General features: G+C 35.6%; 1 protein-coding gene across 1 annotated transcript in view; it reads left to right on the top strand.

Moving 5' to 3' along the window:
• Positions 1 to 19,777, top strand: part of CNTNAP2 (contactin associated protein 2) — a 1,268,404-nt gene that overhangs the window by 596,385 nt on the left and 652,242 nt on the right. Inside the window, exons 5-7 of the mRNA XM_075142928.1 lie at positions 8,961 to 9,164; positions 11,461 to 11,645; positions 14,897 to 15,040. Coding sequence (XP_074999029.1) covers positions 8,961 to 9,164; positions 11,461 to 11,645; positions 14,897 to 15,040 — 533 coding nt within the window. The remainder of the gene's footprint in view (positions 1 to 8,960; positions 9,165 to 11,460; positions 11,646 to 14,896; positions 15,041 to 19,777) is intronic.

The raw sequence follows: 19,777 nt of genomic DNA, 5'->3' as shown, positions 1-19,777 counted from the left end.
ACTCATGTATTCAACTGCTTCTGTTTTGTCCATTTGGTGAATACTATTTTACTATGACCTGGAAAATTATTAACTAAAACATGATTGTTACAGCCAGAAACACTGGAGGAGGTTTTGGTAAAAGGGAATGATTTTATGACCTACCATCTCTCACTTTATCAGTGATGAATGCAGATGATGTTCACGCTAGTATAACTTCAAGATGATGAAGACTACACCGTTTCATTTGCACCTTATAGTTCAACGATAGTTAAAAATACCCAGGTCTTCAACCTCAGGATTCAGCAGGTCTTCAAAACGGCCTTCAATTTTTTTTTCCTAATTGGAACTTCAACTATTTGAATAAAATTATTTTAAAGAGAGGTACGTGTGCATCAACAGTAAGATCAATTACATTCTCAGGACAAAATACTTACGTTAAAAAAGCTTGTTTATAAAATATCACAGGTAAGCGCAGAGATTTTCTGGTTGGAAAAAACCTAAAATTTTTTAAGCAATTAAATAATTGGAATTAGGCACAGAAGCACATTACCATGGAAGTTGTATTTTTTGTGCTGCTCAATCTCCTATCTCCCCTATGAATAGAGTTCTTCAAATAGACTGCATCTCATACCATGCATCGTAATTGACTTTCTGGAGTCACAAACCAGAGCAGATTATGTAAGGAATAGTTTTTGTCTGAGCTGAAGGTTGTCTTGAATTGCAGTCTTACCTCAGTTCTCTCTGGTATTGCTAGTAGTCCGCTATAGCAGCATAGAATTTAGTATGGTCTAATTTGTAAACTGTGGTTAGGATGCGTAAGCTTAAAGCTGAATTGCAAAGTATACTATAAACATGTTCATTGCCTCGTTTATCCAATTTATAGTATAAGCATAGCATAATTTAAAAATTCCCATTTGTTTTTTAAATGAAGTTATCTTTTCGAAAGCTGAAGAAGTAATGAAAGAAAATTTACTTGAAAATCTCATGTTGCATTGGATTTGGCAGGAAAAAAATCATCAACCATGGTGTTAAGTGCTTGAAAAATCTTCCTAGTTATACAAACCCTTAAGATAATAGTTTTGTGGCATATTTGGAGGCTTAGTCTGAGTTCATAAGTCTTACTTTCCTTTAAATGTTTAGTGTTTTCTTCTGTGTATGCTGTAACTAATGCCTTGCCAGACCTCTAGATTTTCCCCGAGAACATGCTTTTATCTTACATGATACAAACCAGAAGTTAGGTGTAACTCTGCAGAGCACTGCACTGGTGTATGCACTCATCACAAAATGATTGTCTTGCGCAACAATTAGCTTGTGTAGGAATGTAGTTTAATAGCTACACAAATTAGAGAAAGAACCCAATTGGGCAACGACTTTTAGCCGCCGTCATTAGATTGCATTTCTTTATATTGTTTTCTTTCCTTTCTATTTTTCTTCTCCTGCTTATTAATTTCACTTGTTGCATTTGTTTCTTATTAGACATTAAATTATCCCAGACAAAGAACCACATGTTTACAGGCATTTAAAGGAAAGCTAGCAAAATGAATAGTAGTATACTGGCATTATATAATATTACAGACATTTAAAGGAAAGCTAGCAAAATGAATAGTAGTATACTGGCATTATAATAATAATAATAGGAAAAAATGCCTGTGCTTTGAAATTCAGAGAAAACTTGAAAAGTACCGAGTGCTGTTGACATATCTTCAATGGATATTGCACTCAGAACTTAGCAAAGCATTCTCACCACCTTAGGGAATACTTCCTCATGGATTTCTGGCAGGAATATAAAATACAAGAATAACATTTGTGCCTTTTACCCAAGAATTGAGTTAAAAATACACCTTGACAAAACATTCTTTGCTACTTTGGTATTGCATTGCCATATATACATTATATCTAATGTAAAGAAAAGCAAGAAAAAAATTCCAAACCTCATAGCAAATGCATTTTTTCTTTTTCAAGCATTGACATCACTTAGGGTTGGATTCATTGACAGATAACGACAGGATTCAGATTCAGTGCAGTGGAAGCTAAGCAGGCAACAGAAACTTGAAATTGATTTTCCTTCACCTTATGCTTCTAGAATATGAAGAAGTATACATCATTGTATATGCAAGATACATCTGTATCTGTAATAGGTTTTTGGGGGTTCTTTTCGCCTTTGTGGCAGATGCATTGCCTTTTGAAAACAAGAGTAAAGGCAGTGTCAGTTTTGCTGCAGCGGATTTCAAGCCACTAAGTTGCCTATGTCTGTACAGCTGGACTGTAGTGCCTGAAGGCAATGTTCAAACTCAGTACCTTTGGCTCTCTGCCTCATTGTAAGAAAACATAAAAGAGGAGACAATCTTTTGACTGCTGTGCTGGGACATGGCTTCCTCATTTTTCTGGTGCAATGAGATGTAGTAATGCATCTCTAACATGAGCTGAGCTAACTTAGTGCCACGGAGATTCAAGCTGCAAAGACTCCAGTGGCAAATTCGAGGTGCTATCATGTTGACAGAATTTGGAACTACTGAAAAAGTAGATTAGGGTCTTCTGAAGTAATTTCGTTGTATGTAATTTGTCGTGAATAATAACGAAATGAGAGTTTGTTTTTGGTATGATTTTGAGCCTTATTCCTTGCTTTGTTAGGAGAAAACCTCATTTTTGCTGTTAAAATATGTAAATAACACTGTTTACGTGCTTATATTTGTCATAATGATATTGTGACTAATAGCTACAACAAATGAAACTACACATGTGGAATACTTTGGCCCAGCCAGAGATGCTTTGATGCATCTCTGGTGTTTTCAGAGGATAGATGCTCAGTGCATGGTTAATGCTGTTTATTACTATAGTATTAGTACATCAGACATAAGGCTTACATTATGGGGTAAGAAAAGAATGCTACAAGTGAAACGCTTTCCCCTAAAAATCATTTAATCTAAACAGAAGATTTAAGCAGATGAAATAGAGATAAGAGATAATGGAGGAGAGATAATGGAGTGAGAAAATTTCACCTAAGGTCGCTGTGGACCAATAGTACAGAACTTTTGTATCCCAGTGAAATATTCTGTACAGGCTGTGCAGAGTTGATCATTCAGAGATCAGTAGCAATTTAAAAATATGTGTACATGTTGAATTTGCAATTAATAATGTTGATTTTGTTTGCTGTATGGTAAGCATTTTTCTCAAAAACAGCATTTTTGTTTGCTGTTCTGCTTTGTTCTGGTCAGTGTTATTTTACCATATCTGATAGCAGGGATTTTTTAGTAATTCTAGGCAGTACCTTGATCAAAGTAGCTAAGTAGCTGTGCGGAAGTCTTGGTATTGAGTCTTTGTGAATGCACACTTCTTCATTGTTCAGATGCTGACATTGAGGATAGTTACACTTCTCTCACCAGAAAGGAAGGAAATAGAGAAGTTCTGGAGCTTGAGTCTGATTTGAAGTCGTTTCTTTATAATTAATTAATAAATTATTTTGGAGCACCAAATAAAATATCTTCATGCATATTTGATTCCCTGACCAAATTTTACCAAATCCTGCATGTGGCCGAAAGTACAGGACAAAAGCATAGGTAGGGAGACCTGTGACCGGTGACTTACTTTCCTTCGAGATTTGGGAATGGGGTCACATTTGTCACCAATTTCCTGTCTATATTTTTAAGGCTTCCTGACTTTATTATTTTTTAGAGGAAAATTGAATGCAGTGATGCCATTAACTAATGAAATGGTTTTAATGAGGCATCTCAGACATATATGGTGGTAAGGCCTAACACATCTTCCTAGCCAGGTGAAAATGATGTTATATTTTTAAGATGTCAGCAGTGTTATCCAGTCCATCCATATTGTAGGAAATCCAACAGGGGAGAAATCAAATTGAAAGTAATCAGAGCTGTACTTCCTATATAAATGTAATTTAAAAAAAAAAAGTATTTTCAGTTTCTTCCCCCCCCATCTTTCTGCATTTTCTCCTTTTTCTCCCTCTTTCCCTCTTTCTCACTTTTTTTTGCACTTTTTTTAAAAAAAGATTTTCCCCCATTGCAGCACTAGCCTCTGAGAATGGTTAGACCACTTGAATGCAGGTGAACATACGGTATGTGATGGCTTAGGTCTCTTTCCTACTAATGCTGGTAGTTGAGTGGCTAAGGATGAGAAAAATTATATATTTACACTGCAATTATAGGAATTATATGGTTTCCTGTCTAAGTACCATTCCGCATCATGGTAATTGCCATGATATTAAATAGCTGAGTGTCATCATAGAAGGAACACAAGTCATTACCACAGTCCTACATATGATAACTCTTAAACATAATTGCTATGTAATCTTTAGGTGATTGAATTATCATGCAGACCCATGTGCATGCTGCCAGCACAGCTATGCATAAAAAAACCTGCTTAATTAAAGATTACTGCTGTTTCTTTTTTTAATTGAATGATTTTCAAAACATAGCAAGTCAGAGCCAGGTTTTGGAAAAATGTGCTGCTTTTACTCAGTTTTGTTAGTGTGTGTGATGTGAATTTGCTTCAGTGAATGATGTGAAGAACACGTATGCATAACTGCAACAATGCCATAGGTACAAAAGAGATACTTGCCTTTTCATGGGCAGTATATTGTGAATCCACAAACCCACAGAAGTCAAGTCATTGTCCTGGTGTGCTCTGGATCAGATAGATGCCTGACTGTTAAGGGAACTTTTGCAGATGTTACAAAGTGGTACCAGCTGGCCTTAGGAGAATGATGATATACCCCGTATAGGAGTTCCTATAACCATCAGAAAGTAAATTTAACAAATGTTAGTGGAAGACAATCTCTGACATTGTGTATGGAATAGTATTTTTTATGATGTATATTTGTTACGAAGGTTGCTTAAGCTGTAATGTCCATCAATTTTCTTTCATTTGTAGCATTTGTTCAAAGCAGTTATATGTACATTCAAAAGCGTATAATCTGGTTAGCAAATTTGCTTTATGTAGAAGTATGATTTTTGTGATAATAGAGTGACTTTCATGTAGATATTTTTTCTATAAACAGATTTCATACTTTTCTAAAAGTACATACAAAAATCTCAAGAAGGCACTCCTTGGATCTCTTGACAGCTTGTAAGGCAAGCTAAAACAACGGGTTGATATAATCTCTGTTACAGTATTTTTCTGACCATTTTCTTTGTTTCTTCAAAACAAATTCCAGAAGTAATGAATTTACTTGAATCGTGAGTGTGTACAAGGTAACCGCACCTCTGAAATCACATACTGTTGCTTCTGAATACAGACTCAGAATATGAACCAGGGTGGCCTCATTTCTGAGAGCAACATCTGCATCTGTGCCAGAGAAAATGTGTCCTCCTTGGATGCTGATAACTTTTTAATGGATTTCTTGCACCACAAATACAACTTGCTATCCTGACATTTAATTTTGAGCTGATTTACATTCCTGGAATTTGTCATTCAGAAGAACCAGATCAGGCTGAGAGTTTTAGTTGCACTTAGAGCTTAGTAAGTATTTATTATTGGAATGTGTATTGTAAGGTGTGTTTTATGAAGAAAAGTGATATTTCTAATATATATCGCTTCATCCTGATATACACGAGATATATATTATATACTAATAAATATGGGATATTGCAGTCAATTTGTAATGCTCATGTTTTACGTACTGAATAAAATTTCTTCATCCTTTAGTTGGCATAAACAATAAGGGGTCAAAGTTTATCATTTCATCAAAAGTCTTTGCAGGTTTAGGAAGATTTGGGGTAGGTTCCAGTTATATGGCTGTAATCTGTTTCATTGCAGAGTTCAACTGCTAACAACAAATCTGACACCTTTGGGTCCGAGTGTCTTAGTTCTTTGTCTAATCAGAAGCAGAGATGAACAAAGACTGCATGATTATTGTGCAAATAACATCTCTGTCTACCTTCTTTCTAATGGCAAGAAGAGTCTAGAACTGGTGCTTCCAACTATGTGATGCAAGTAATGGCAGGAATGGAAGGTATACGTAGCACAGGTTACTTCTAGCCTGATAATTAAGGGTGAGAGAATGCTATGGAAGACTCAGCATATAGTTCTATATAATTTGAAGAAGTGGTTGGAACTAAAAATTCAGAAATTTAAAATTCTTCCTTTTGACCTGCTTTCCACAGACATGGCAATAGGTCAATGTGATCCATGAAAAAGTCTATGCATTAAAAAAAAAAATCTTGGCCATTGGAGAGAGCCTTCAAATCTTTCAGTGACTGTTACCCATCTGTTTGATGACAGTGAGCTGCTACTGATTCAAGTATGTTAAAAGACTAGTGTGACACAGAAATGCATTGCATATGCCTATTAATCTTTTAGAAAGGAGAGGGACAACGTCTTATGGAGACATGAGGAGACTTGCATTATAGAATCTGCGTCCTCAATCTTCTGGATCCCTTTGACTCCCACAGGAAGAATTGTGGAGTCTTTGGCTGTTGTGATTAGAGAAAGATTTATTTCTATGACTTTTTTCTGATCTAACTTGAAAAGGTAAGCAGAGTGATTAGACTTACTTTCCAGGTTTAACACAGCTTTTTTTGACATGCTTAATGCTCCCTCTATTAATACTAGTGGCCTTTGTATCTGAGCCAATGTGTGAGTATGAGTGAGTACGAGATAGCATGTCTTACACTTTGATCTCAGGTAGACTCTGAAATACATACGCTGATGCTGGTTTGCAGAAAACATTACTTATCTTTAAAACTCTTAAGCTTAAAAAGCAACAGCATTATGAAGGTAGAATCACAAGCTCTGATGATCCATGCTGTGCCGAGATCCATAATTTTATCTTTAGTATAAATTAGGTGGACCTGTAGGCCAACAACTGTCCACTGTCATGCTTCCTCCGTATCAGTCTTAGGAACTGTAAACGTAGTTTCTGCAAGGTAGCAAAGTTATTAACTTCTGCAATTTGTAATAATCCCTAGAGAGTCAGCAGTTTGTGTCAACTGAGGATAATGAACATATTGTGATTACACATACAGATTTATTAAAAATGTACAGAGGAAAAACGGTTGTATCAACCAGAAACAGATATCACATACTTCATCAGCATGCAGAGAATCTTTGTGTCAGCAAAATAAATGACCTGGAAGTAGTAGAGAACTATTTATTATACTAGTGATTTGTGGGGAAAACCCTAAATGATGGAAGCATAATGTGTTGGTCTTTATATTTGAAAACTTGCTATGCTCAATGATGTAAGGATGTATGAATATGCATTTAATCAACATGACTGCAAGCCTCAGTCTCAATTGGGTGCGTTTTAGTTAATGAATACAAGATGGGTTGTGGATTTTTTTGACTGAACAATGAAATAGAAATCATTTATGAAATACTGGTTTTGGTTTTACATACTTTTATCCAGAAAATAAATGCTAACCATCATGAAGCTTGATTGAATGCTCTTCTTTGACACTCAAATAGCTCTTATATCACTGTGAAAAGTATTTATGGAAATTATAGAATGTGAAAAAGCAACCTATACAGATGCTATACATAAGCAGTTCTTTGATAGCAATTGAGGACACAACAGTAGTAAAAATTGACTCAGCAGACCATTTTGATGGTTCCTAAATTCTTAAGACAGGGATGGATGTACACGTTTGTTTAGGCTCTTCTCTGAATCAGGGTGTAAAATATTATTTCAGAGATTAGTTGAAAGTAAGCATTTTTTAAATGTGTGTTTGACATATATTGTAAGAACAAAGGCAACAGGTTTTAGCATAATCAGCTAATGTAAGCCATATAAATGCAAATTGAAATATATGCAGTTATTTAGGCATAGTGTACAAGTGTTTTAATGGAGTTTGAAAAGATGCTTCTGTGTTAATTACACAACAGGAGTGGGTTTGTTTCTGTGTTTTTGAGGGGGTCTGAAAGATTTAAATTACTTCCCACCATAACAGCAAAAACAAGTTAGGAATTTTAAAAAGTTGCAAGCAATCATTGAAGAGCAGCCCACAGAAGCAGGCAAAAATCAGATGTGGTTGAAGAATATATGATAAAATGCCATCCTTCATTTCATTCAGAGCGTAAAATGACTGGTATGAATATGGTATGCCAATAAGAAGTGTGAATGTTTTTGAATATAGGTGGGAAATGCATTTTTCTTTTAAAAAATTGAACTTTTCTTTATTAACTCCTTTTTAAGGAATATTTTACTGAGCTCTGCTTAAAAGACAAGATTCAATACTCAGCAGAAGTACGTCTGTTGAATGGAATCAAGTTCTGTGGATCTAGCTTCATTCTTTAGAGTAGAGATTAAGTCATGAAAATAAGACAATATGGAATTTTATAGTGTCATTATGCAACATTTACATGAATATTGGATTGACTTTAAATGATAGTGATTGCATCCCTCAATTTTCTTCCCAGGTTTTTAATAAAACCAAACCTGGAACAAAAATTCGCCCTAATGACAGAACTTTTTTTTCTTCTCAAAATTAGTGGAGGTTACAATTTACCCAAGATTTCCATGTAAAACTGACCTAGACAAGGCTTATGCCTATGGTTTACATACAGTTTGAGGAATCTTTTAAAATTGCTAGGCAATTTCTTTGGGCTCATGTTTTACTGTTTACAGTCCTCACAGATACCTATACTGGATTTTAAAGAGGTATCAAATGAATTATTAATGACCACTCAGAAGTTTGTCTTTCATTTTCAGCTGTAATTAGGAAAAGTGTACCTGGCAGCAACTATATTTGAGAGAAAACAAAAGATGCTGAGTACAGTTGTAGTATTTGTCCCCCCAAATCTGCTTGTTTTATATCCTATGGATTAAATTTATTTCCTGCCTGGTTTCGAGTTTTTATAGTATTAAATTTTGGTCAAGAGAAAATGTATTTACAATGCGTATCACACTTGCACATTTTTTGTTCGGTTCAGGTACAATCTACATACGGCATGTCTGTTTTTCCAGTGGCCACAGGAATATATAATCACTCATCAACAATGTTATTTGCTTTTTCCTTTAGGGGCTGATGTTATCAATTTTGATGGCCATGTAGTGTTACCATACAGATTCAGGAACAAGAAAATGAAAACACTGAAAGATGTCATCTCTTTGAAATTTAAGACCTCTGAAAGCGAAGGTGTAATCTTCCACGGAGAAGGACAGCAAGGAGACTATATCACCTTGGAACTGAAGAAAGCCAAACTTGTTCTAAATTTAAATTTAGGTATGCATTGATTGTTTAATTTTGTGTACTTTTTAACTCTCCCAAAAAAATTTTAGGTCAAACATTACATCCTTTTTTCCGCAGTAATATGGCAAGCCACATAATTTAATCAGATAATTTGGTGAAAATGTTGTTCATTCCCTTTCTGTATGGTTGGTTTTTTTTTTTCTGTTCCATTCCTTCCTTTTTACTCTGTGTGAGATACCATGAAAATAAGATCATACAGAAAAACAGGATCAGCAATATATTTTCATTACAAACTTGCCACAAAGAAAAAAGCCTTGCTAGAATTGTATTTGCCTTCAGCTGTGGCTTTGTGTGAGAGACGGACACTGTCATCAGTGCTAGATGAATAAAGGTCACCCTTAGGAACCTTGCAGCAAAAAAGGTATCAATCTGGGAAGCTACAGTTGCAATTCAGCAGCCCTCCTAGAATCTGAGAAGTAGGACTAGGAAAGGAAAGAAGACATACCGGTTTATCAGGCAATCTTATGACGGAATCCTGTACATGTTACTCTAGTTCCAGCCTCCTTTTTCCCTCCCAGTGAAAGACTACAGGCTCATGAGTGACCTGATTTATAAAGTACATTTATTATGAAAAAAACCCACATTTATCTGGTTTCAGGCTTTTTTTTCCCTTCAAACAGAAGAGTTTTAGAAAAAGATTTCACATAAGTTTCCTTAGTTCTCTTACAGACATGTGAAGAGCAAATTATTCTGTTCATTATTTATATTGAATAGTAATTATTTCCACTAGCATCTTCTCCTGCTCTTTTTCTAAAGATCAACATGAGCAGATGAGGAGGAGGAAAGCACATCTTCCTATAGCAGTTATCTATTTTTAACAATTTTAATTGCAATGCTAACCCATTCATTTCCAGTTTCTCCATATTCTTCAGTTCAATCTGTCTTTATAAGCTATTATAACTTCCATATACGTGCTTGATGGGGATGTTCTTAAATCACTAGGCTGATAAATGGGAATAGGCCCTGTGACACACACTCACTTAATAAACAGAAGTAATGGTTTATGGTATTATTCTTCTTCTGCCTGAGAGTATGGTCTTTGCACCAGAGTCAGTGGAAAAGGATGTTCGTTTTGCCTGGTGAAATCCCGTGACTTAGTTTCAAACATTGTTGTGGGGGAGGATGGGGAGATGGGGGTGGATTTAGGTTTCGCTTTGCGTTGGATTTTACTTTGCATTGAAGAAACTGAGGCCCATGGACATGCATGGAATTTTTTTTTTTTTTTTAAACCAGCAGCTGTTGAAGGATCAGTGGCCTTCAGCTAAAAGGCAGTATGGTCATTTGTAGGGGAGTAATGTCTTAAGCCACGGAAGTGTGATTTGCCAGAATGTGTTACCAACATGCACAAACCTTAGTGTCTGAGTTGCAGGCATGCTTGATGGTAAGAAATTCTCAGCTCCAGAAATGCTTTAGGTCCTCATGTATTCCGAACAGGGAATATTGCACTGAGTTATTGGGCACTGCAGCAATTTTTTAAACTTACTGCTGAATTAGTCATTTGCTGCTTCAGTTGAGATCCATGCTATCAACCTTCACTGGCTTAGCTATGTCAGTCAGATTGCAATGAGATGTGGTCTCTGACTAGTATAGCTGCACTGGCAAAAGCCCCTGGAAAACAGAGAATTGCAAAACTGTACTCTTGCTAGTAGTTTGACTTCCAGAATAGGAAGGTTGCTGCAGGAGGAAAGACCGAAATAAGCTATGTTAGCAGAAGACATTTTTTGCTGCTGTTAGCTCAGTCTGCATTGAGCCTTTTCCTATATGCTCGCGGGTATAGCTATACTGGCAGAGCCTACAAAATGTAGAACTCAGACTGAAAAGGCTTTTTTGTTACCAAAGTCTGTTATCAGGCACCATGTCTTCCTCAACAGTCATAAATCAGTACAATTCCAGGGAAGCTCAGGACCTGGCCCAAAGGTGACAGCTTTTCATTTCTGTAACATAGGGATGAAAACACAGAAAACCCCTAGTTGAGAACAACTTTACAACTGAAAGTTGGTATTGCTTCTCTGGTTCGCTTCCAAATAACTACTATTACAAATAACTATTCATACAGTTCACTGATCAGTTACTTGCTGTATTTGGTCTAGCTATTTGTATTTATGGCAGCAACTCTCCACTGGGCAGATCTTAGCTTCATAGCGGGGTGACTTCCTCCAGCTTATTGTGTGTCTGGTATGATTCAGGTGAAATATTGACAGAGCAAGAGGAAAATGTTTACCTAACTGTTATGAGGTGAGGATTGCTATTGTTTCTATTCTCATCTTAGGCAGCAACCAGCTTGGCTCTATTTATGGCCACACATCCGTGATGACAGGCAGCCTCTTGGACGATCACCACTGGCACTCCATCATCATAGAGCGCCATGGGAGGAACATCAATCTCACCCTGGACAGACACATGCAGCACTTCAGAACCAATGGAGAATTTGATTACCTGGACCTGGATTATGAGGTAGACAGTGAAACTTGTTTGTTTTCATTCAAATTTGCTTTATAAAGATAAGTCCAATAAGAAGAGAAAAGAAAACGAATATAATTTAAGATGTTTTGGTACTTTTTTGTACACTCGTTTTAATTATTTTTTCCCTTACATTTCCTGAAATTTTCTTTCCAACACTGTTCTCTCTTAAGTGTAAATTAAGTTTCTCTTCATTAGTCTACCAGATCCCATCTGGTGTAAGAGTCATCTCAACCTTTTGTTTTAAAATGGGAGATACATGTTATTCAGCAAGCTAAGCATACACTACTTTTAAAATCTCTAAAAGCAGCTGCTGTAAGCAGGAAGTAGATTAAAAAAAATACCATACAATCTGTTATTCCATTCAGGTGATAATTTTGCACTTGAATCATAAAGCTTCATTCTGTGGTGACAATTAGTACTTATTTTTAGCAAAGCAAGCAGACTAGAACCTTTTTACTAATATGGATCTTGATCTTTCTTGTCTTAGGTAGGTAATTCCTTGTATTTTCACAAATATGCAATCAATAACTTCATTTTATAAAGAAGCAATAAATAGTTAGGAAAGTTCTAAGAAAACTTTTGTTTAATCAGTCAGGTTAATGCACACAAATGTTGGTAGTAATTAAATGTGGATTTGTTGTTTGATTACACTCTGGCTTCTACTATTATGAACTTGCTCAGTTCCTCTAAATTGTTATATGAACTTCAGCACTTTGGTTATTACAAACTTGTATAATGATTTTCTTGCACTCTTTACTGTTTCTAATGAGAATTAATGTGGTTGGCCAAGCCAAATACATGTATTTCCATCCTTGCAACTTTTTAAGCAGTAAGAAGGAATCAAAATGATGTAATGCAGAAAAGTGTGAATTAACTTGTGTATTGATAGTTTTACAAACAATCTTTTGATCAAGAATATGATATGAATGTTTGAAAAAATTACTTGTGATTGTAAATGTTACCGAATCAAATATTTACTTATATTCCAACAAATCTTTATGAATGCCTTCTTCGGTAGCAGTTATAATGAGAAAATAATGAGCAAATTTACCTGTATCTCTGTTACTCATCGAGCACTGAAGATCTGAATTGAGCTATTGAAAACTCACAGAGATAGATTTTATTAAAGATTTTCAAGTGAGTGAATTACAGAAAAAGTTAGGCTGAATGCCATAAGCCAGGGCAATTCTCTACACACACATATATATTAAAAAAAGCATATATATATATATATGTAACATATTTACATAATAAATACATTGCATACAATAAATTTACTTCTAGTAAGAGTAGAATCCAGGAGATTCACCTTCTTCTCTTCTCTGACATTAAAGACCTCACTGGCAGTTCTCAAAGATACATTTCAGTCTCCATGTACATGGAACCCCTCGTGTTTAATGGAACTTAGTTGAGTGTGTCTGGATACGTGTTTCTGTGGTTCATATAAATGCAAGAGCCTTAACTCTTCTCCTTCCTTTCCTCTCAATTATCTCACTGGTTTTGGAGTTAGTCATCACAGACTAAACTTAAATGTGTTGCCCTTGTGATGAATTAATCACAGTGGATAAACCTGAAAGAATCAAAACTATTTTTCATAAAAAAAAGAGTTTCTAGGTTAATCTCTTTCAGAAAAGTTAAGTAAGCACAAAAGAAGAATAAACATTAGTTCTGATTGCATTTTCAAGGTAAAAAAAAAAAAATCCTATGAGTCCCTCTTAACTCACTGTCATGGTACGTGTCTTTGCAATTTTTCTCCTTTTCTTCAAAATGCTTTCCTTTCCATTTTCTCTTGTCCAAACACATGACTATAACATGCAAAAGAATGTTTGACAGCCATTAAAATATTACAGTCACATTCTTCAGTTCACGTAAAGTGCTGTATCTTCTCTAAAGTCAAGTCATGTCAATTTATAATACCTGAGGATGTGTCCCGCGAAACACTTTTACATTGTTGGTATGTGCAATTTTAAAGATTTTGGTTTTCAGCTGTATAGCTTTAGTTCTTCTTATATGCCAAGTCAAAGCCTCCTCTTTGGGATAGAAAGTGATATCTTACATGCTTTTAAAATGGAAAATGTGTCCCTAGAGCTGCATTTTCCTGCTGTCAGTAATAACAAATGGAATTAGCAATGAATGATATTTAAAAGCTTCACTCTGCCAAATCTCAGCAGCAGACTACAAGTAGACATTTTTGTGAGCATTCATGGAGCAGGGAAGCTAGGTGTCATTGCTATTTATGCTGTCAACTATTGGATATAAATACTTAACATAGATTGCAAGGACTAATCTCATGAGTCCCTTATTCTTCGCATTTGGGCTGCAAAATATTAATGAAAACATGCAGCATTTATTCACTCTCAAACATTTGAGAAAAGACCCTGATGCGGTAGAGACCTGTATAGTCTCTATGGAGTGACAGGGAGAGACTTTGTAAGAGATGAACATTTTTAGGTTGTAAAATATTTGTTTTTCTTCATCTTTTAACACTAGAGATTCTGGATAACCCAGTGTTTTAGGGTAATGAAATTCAGCATTAAGAGGAAAACAATTCCTGTTTGACCTTGATGGCTGAGTCTTTGCGGTGGTTGTCTTCATCTTCTCTATGGAGCTGATTTGGCCTGCTAAGTCGTGTGGTAACTCCTCATTGACTATAACTACATGATAAAAGCATGTTCCCAGTAGTGGAAGGCGCTTCTGTCTAACAGGGCATAGCATCTTTAACTATGTGATTCTGTAAAATTCTGCTAGATGAAGTAGATATATAAGCATTAAAGGAAACAAATGTATCGTATTGGAGCCCACCGCTGCTGTGTTGTAGTCTGAGCTCTGTCACACAGTTAGAGCTGCACGAATGATTTCAATCAGGTTATCGGGCTAATTTCATGTCTACTGTTGTTTAGAAAAATACTGGGATGGACATTTATTCCAAGATCTTTGTTTGAAATACATATTCTTCAGTAGCTATCAGAAGAGCAGTCCATATATGAACAACTGTGATATGTGTCTGCTCGCTATTTGGACAATTGTAATAATACTTGGGATTTATTACCATAAATACTTACAATCACAAATTCATTACAGATTTTTTTTCTGCTTTTGCAGTGCTTATTTGATACTTCCTTTTTCTGTAAGCAGGGTTGCCAGCTCTCTCATTCGCCATGTTTGAGTGTTCAAAGAAAGCAAATTTGTTTAAAAGTCTTTGCCCTCCAGTAACTATCTACCATTTTCTATTTCATTCAAAGATAACCTTTGGAGGCATGCCTTTTTCTGGGAAGCCAAGTTCTAACAGTAGGAAGAATTTCAAAGGCTGCATGGAGAGCATCAACTACAATGGCAATAATATCACTGACCTTGCCAAGAGGAAGAAATTGGAACCTTCTAATGTGGTAAGAGCATAATTTAATGGTCGTCTAAACTTCTGCTTCTCCTTCTAAAGGAGACTAGAAGGTTTGTGAGTATGTAGCTGATATCCTTGTGATATACTGGAATGATACAGAACACAAACCAAATTTTATCACATACCCAAGGATCTTATTGTATGTACATTTGTGACTTTTTTTAATTATTATGTCTGAGCATTTTACTTCTGGGGTCCTGTTTCATCTTTCCAAAATCAACCTTCATTATCAGATAACTACTTTTTAAAAGAAAACCAGCTGAACCAATAAGTACTTCTTTCCTTTCCTCCCAAATTATAGTAGTCCAAAACCAGCGCAGACAAGATTTATTATTAAATCAATTGCAGCTTTCTCATGGCTTTAAATCCTTCCATCCCTGCAGAGCTAGTTGGATTGCTGGAGTGCAAAAGTCATTGGAAGGGAATGCTTCTACAGGCCTTTCTGGTATCTCTGAAAAGCCTCAAGATATTAGACTTGAAAATCGTTATTTAGCTTATTAACATTACAGAGCTTATTAACATTTTATTCTATTTTTTCTCTTGCTTAAGCATTCATAGATGCTTTCATGTTCAAATTTGCAGCTTTATGGGTAGGGCGATTAAGAAAGAATGTACTTTAATTACTGTATTTTTAAGGCTCTAAACGTTCCTAAAATTACTTGCTGGCATAAAAAGGCAATGTGGGTAAGAAATAAATGTATTATTGCCATGAGTTTGAGATGGTCTGAATAAGTTGTTCAGAGCTTTCTTCTGTACAAGCTTATAGTTTCACAAAGTACTGCAAACTATATGTATGGTTCCACTATTGCTTTTCTCTTTATGTAATAAATAGTAAAGATTTACATATGCAGTGATGATGAAGTGCAAAGGCTTGATTACCATTTGATTACTCCTTGGATAGTAATACTGAAGTTCCATATAATTGTATGAACAATATGGCTAAATGGTCAAGGTAATACAAAGGATAATTTTGAATGTGTGATGTTTGCCTATACAAGCTCAGTAATACAGCCTGATATTTAGAACCTTTTCTATACATGAATTTCTTCAGTATTGTCAAAGGCAAAGAGCATGATATATATGCCATGGAGGAAGACTCCACTTTTAGAATTTTTTTGACTCAGTCGCATGAACTCCTAAATCTTTGACTTTTTTTTTTTTCCAAAATTGCCTGTGATTTCCTGCCTGCAGTGCATTTTAAGCTTGTAATGTAACCATGATTTTCAAAGATTGATGCCTGATTTAGAAAACGATCTTTGTACAGGAGCAATCTTTCCGTTTTACACAGTCGAGTCCACTGCAAGTTAGTAGGACATATTCTTAAAGCCTCTTTCTGAACAGAAGTGTTACTTAAGGGGTTTCTGTAGTGCAAATCCTATCCTTTCAGAAGTGTGGCATAGCTAGCAGGCCTGTAAAGTCTCTGTAAAATCATCTCCCTGTTTTTTATTTTTCTTTCTTTCTTTCTTTCTTTGCTTGGTTTTAAAATTCTGTTACCTGTAACATGAAAGTAAAATCCACATAAGAAGCTTTGGCAGTGTTAGTGCTACATCAAGAGGCTGTGGCGTGCGAGTTTAATTTGATGGTTCTGTTGATTTCCAATTCTGAGAATGGCTATAAAAATAGAAGTGACCTTTGTTTTCAGTAGAATTACTTAAATTGCTTCAGCTCTTCAAAAGCGAAATCAATTTTAGTCTAACTAAATCAACATGGATTTTTATGTTTCTTGCAAAAGCTTTTTTCCTTCTAGTTTTTAGCCTGATTTAGCATGAAAAATAGACTTGGTTGAGACTACTGTTGTTGTTAATCATGTTTATGATGATGGCACTTAAGCAATCCAACAAGGATCAAAGCTCCATTGTGGGAGATCCTGTACAAACCCAAAACAGTAGGCATACCCTGCCCTAAACAGTGTATTATCTGTAGAGGCAAGACAGACCAAATATAAAGAAGTGGAACACAAGCAAAGTAATCAGTATGATGATGGGGCGTATTATAAGGGGGGAAAAACCCCAGAGGAAAGAATGATTTTAAAGAGGTGTGAGACAAAAGAAAAAAAATATTCTTAGATGCAGATAGTTGAATTTCAGAAGTCACACAGTGAAAGGGAGTTGACAAGTTAATTTTACAGAATGAGGAGGCTGAACAGAGGTTTTGTCTCTGAACAAAATTAAAGTTAAAAAAATTTTTAGGTCTCATATACATAGGTGTTGTGAGCGAAAAGGCACCACCAAGCATCTCTTTAACTTATTGAAGGGTAAGGATGTAAAGACAATTTAAAAGTATTTTAAACTTGAATAAAGTCCAGCACTGACTTTAATAACATATTTCTTTTAGATTTAGAGGATAAGAATAAGGGGGAAAAAAGTTTGGCAGTCCTTTGTGATATATAAGATGGCAACAGTTCTTTGGGGAGAATGAGTCAGATGGATGGTCTTGAACAGTTATTGTTGTTCTTACTAGCGGAGCCTGATTTGTTTTCAGAGAAGATAAATGAGGTAAATGATAAAGATGCCTAAAAGGGAGAGTCGGGGAGAAAAGGACGGCTGAGACAGAGAATGTGAGTGTCTGCTTTTCTCCTGAACCAAGTTGCAAACAAGAGTTGGCAGTGACTAACTAGCACAGTAGGTGCTGACTCTTGGATACAAATTGACTCAAGACTAAGATGGAAACAGGGAACGTGTTTGTAAACAATCTTCCAGTCCATCTTTTCTATGTTTTCTACTAAAATACAACAAGCTTTGTAGGACTTTCGTTACCTTGCATAACTGAAGAATATTGACACTTGTACCACTAGTGAGAAGAGACTAGAATATGCAGCTAACAAGAAGTAGTCCGGGGAAATTTGAGTTTAGGAATTTAGTCACTTTATCAAATTTTCCTACCCAGAGGTATATTAAGGGCAGGCAGTGTGAATACGAATTGGATTTAGTTTCCACAGAACAGTGTCTCCAATTTTAAAGCCTGTAACTGAAAAATGCTGAGGAGAATCATATTTGCTACCCTCCATCCTTATATCCACTAGGTTTATGCTTCACCCTTCTGCAGCTGCTATGCCATGTATTACTGAGTGCAATCATATACAAATTTAAGATGAGTGTTTTCTTTAAATTATTTATATTAAGCAAACATTATGTTAAGCTTGAAGATGAGTAATAAGCTATTTTGAGAAAAATACTGAAATAACATGATAAACATTAGCATACAGTACATTGCCTGTACTGTGTAATCCATCCTGATTCAACAGGTATTGTAGTCTTAATAAACTCATTACCTCTCATTTGGGAGCTACGTATTCAGCCACTAGATCTATTAATTGGGAAAGGTTTTAAGACCCAGTAGTATTTCCACAAGGGATAACATCTGAATGTGGCAAAATTGATTTAAAAGAAGTAATCATGAAGCTAATTTGCAGCACAGATTAAAGGTCATGATACAAAGCTAAAGCTACCCAAATTAAGATGTTTTCACCATTTCCCTTCCAATGTAGTATGAAAAATTCTCTGATAAGATTAACAGTTTCAGTATAAGTGCACAGTAAGTGTTTGACTTCCAGATGTCATTGCCCAGCAAGTCACTCTGAATCTACAGAAAAGGATCTCTTTCTCTTTGAAAAACGGGGATGTTCTTATAGAGACAAGCTGCAGATTTAGCTTGAACTTTTGACCTAGACCGTGAGCAATCGCTATCAAATGGGCTTTATTAAAAGAGGAGTTGTCTTGTGAATTATCATAGAAGGAATCGATAATCCAGTTCAGATTAATCTGAATAGCTCAGTAGGGAAAATACTAACTAGCAGAGAAATTAGAATGATATGTTACTTCCTCAAGAAATCTTTTATGCAGTTAGGCTGTTCATGATAAATGCATTCACTGGTGTGAAAAAGGATTTGAATGCGTTCAGTGCCATTAACATTAATAGGTGTTATACATGCAAGTATCCCATGCATCAGGATGACAGGAGAGTGTCAGTTGGATATGAAAGCCTTCTTGTTATGAGGAAATTGTTAGTTCCTCTCGGTAACAAGGCAGCAAAAGAAGCTCTTAAAAATGTCTAAACTCTAAAAATGTCTAAAATCCTTTCTAAGGATTAAGTACTTAACTGGCATCTGTGACTGAACTGTGAGATGTCAGCTCTTACAAAATGCTGTTGCCTTCTGCATCTACACAGGACTGCCTTAACTATGTAACAGAAGTTGTTTCTAATCCATAGGGTGACTATTACACTGAGAATGTTAACAAAGGGTTACAGAGGGTATTTCAGCCACTCCACCTTTTTTTTCTGTATTTGTGGTTTAAGCAAAAGTATTCTGTAGCACACTTGGAAATGTCCAGACTAAAACTATTCAAACAAATGAGTTAACTATTTTGATTTAATGCTTAGTTGTCTGAAAACTTAAAATCTCGAGGCAACTTTTAAACCAAAACCACCCAGAATAGCCAAACAGCTTAGCAGCAAAGGAGATAATGGGAGGTCCTTTGCCTTTACTCAGAAAGTAGTTGTAATTTCTCTCATAACACTGTAATTTAAAAGCTTCCTATAGTTGTTTTAGCTAATTATTTTCCTAAATCCTGGATATTTTTTGTTATCCGTGGAACATGGGTGTATGAAAAGAACATCGTTTGTAATGCTGAGATTTTATCATAAAGATAGGAACAAAACTTTTAGGAGATCAGTATAAAGAAATCTCTTCTCTAGTTCCAGATTATTGGAAAGATCAGTGTTTCTT

The sequence above is a fragment of the Calonectris borealis genome, chromosome 2, assembly GCF_964195595.1.
Source record: "Calonectris borealis chromosome 2, bCalBor7.hap1.2, whole genome shotgun sequence".
Classification (NCBI taxonomy): domain Eukaryota; kingdom Metazoa; phylum Chordata; class Aves; order Procellariiformes; family Procellariidae; genus Calonectris; species Calonectris borealis.
This window is presented reverse-complemented; position numbering and strand designations above follow the sequence as displayed.